Source organism: Austrofundulus limnaeus, unplaced genomic scaffold, assembly GCF_001266775.1.
Source record: "Austrofundulus limnaeus strain Quisiro unplaced genomic scaffold, Austrofundulus_limnaeus-1.0 Scaffold1774, whole genome shotgun sequence".
Taxonomy (NCBI): domain Eukaryota; kingdom Metazoa; phylum Chordata; class Actinopteri; order Cyprinodontiformes; family Rivulidae; genus Austrofundulus; species Austrofundulus limnaeus.
In genome coordinates, this window is record NW_013954176.1 from 47,771 (window position 1) to 49,457 (window position 1,687).

A 1,687-nucleotide genomic window follows, 5' to 3' on the forward strand; every position below is an offset into this window, starting at 1 on the left:
TCATATGGTGAAAAATTGACTTTGAAAAATAACTATGTTCTTTTTTCTTGTAAAAGTCTAAATAAAACACAAATATCGGTGTTAATTTTTAACTGTATAACATTAAAAATGACATCCCGTACACATTAGCCACCATGTGGAACATTATGCAGTCATGTTTGAACAAAGCAGCCCACAGAAACCAGTTTGAAAGGGGAAGTGGTTCAGGAAGTTTCAGGAGTTTTCTGTGGGAGGGTGAGGCTTTCTTTAATGTGGACTTTGTAACTTTGTCATAACTTTTACACAACAGACTCACACTGTTGCACATTTCAAGCAGGAGTTCAAACAATTCAATGGTTGATGCAGGTTCAAACTAATTTGTATCTTGTTAAATGAAACGAGGAAACAAATAAAGTTTGTTTTTAGTGAAGAACTGAAGCTGTAAAGCTGCTTTAGGCCCAGTTCTGTGTGGAGTGAAGCAGTTCTAGGGTTTCAGGGCAGCTTTATTAACTAACATAAACTAATGAGCCTTGAATTATTCAAGACATATCAGACTTTTGATTCAGGTGAACTGTGCTCTGATTGGGAACCTCCTGCTTCCTGGTTCTTGTTGTTGTTGTTGTTTACCTCCTGCTTCCTGGTTCTTGTTGTTGTTGTTTACCTGTGATCCTGCTGGTCCTCTCTCCATGACCTCGCCTCCTCTGCAGCAGGAAGAAGTCGTTGCTCCTCTCGGTCACCCAGAGCTTCAGAGCGTTTTTCAGCAGAACTTCCTCCGGGTTCAGCCACATTTCTTCCAGCAGGGAGGAACCGGAGGAAGCCTCCCCTCCGCCGTGTGTCGCCTCTCTCCTCCCGGCCGTCCTCCGGCTCCGAGCGGCCTCGGTCCGACCTAAAGCGGTGGGTTTACCGGATGATCCATGACGGTCCTGTCCGCCGGACAGCTGCAGGGTTCCGACTCTTCTGCTGGCTGCCTCACCTCTGATTTACAGCAGCTGTGCACACCGGACAAAGATCATCTATAAACACGATGACTCACTCTGCGGTCAAATCCTCTACTTAAAATTAAGCTCAGGCCTTTGAGCTTGAACTGCTGCAACAAGCAACATGACAACAAATTTATAATGTTAAAATACTTTGTTATGGTGTGGTCATAAAACTAAATACAGCCTGACAATATTAAAAAAGATTTTGGACAAAAATATTTGAAAATTAAAGATTTATGTTAATTCTCCTTTGTTTCACTTAAAAATGTCAAAGATTTGTCTGACAGGTTTATTTTATATGTGAATATTGTTTGCAAGAACATTGTTACACACATTAATCAGAATTGTAAAGTAACTAAGTACAAATACGTCTTTATTGTACTTAAGTAGAATTTTTGTGTATCTGTGCTTTACTTGAGTAATTATTTTCAGCGTACTTTTTACTTCTACTTCTTACATTTTCACACAATTATCTGTACTTCCTACTCCTTACATTTTTTAAAAAGACAAGAAGTATAAAGTTGTTACTTTTATTTCATTGCAGCTTGTTGTTGTAAAAAATAAAAACTATCCATATAAACTGAGCCTCCTAGATAGAGTGAATTTAACTGTGGTTGAATGAGAAGTATAAATATATAAAACTCTGATAGTGTATTAGTTTGTACATGTAGCAGTAACTTGGAGTGGAATGTAATGCTCCAAACTCTGGCCATCACATGACTCTGCCC

At 39.1% G+C, this 1,687-nt stretch overlaps 1 protein-coding gene across 1 annotated transcript in view; it reads right to left on the reverse strand.

The window, feature by feature from the left end:
* Positions 1-1,061, reverse strand: part of tbc1d8 (TBC1 domain family member 8) — a gene marked incomplete in the record, with an annotated part of 36,360 nt that extends 35,299 nt beyond the window's left edge. The window contains 1 exon segment of the mRNA XM_014033570.1: positions 641-1,061. Coding sequence (XP_013889024.1) covers positions 641-767 — 127 coding nt within the window.
* Between the last annotated feature and the right edge of the window lie 626 nt (positions 1,062-1,687).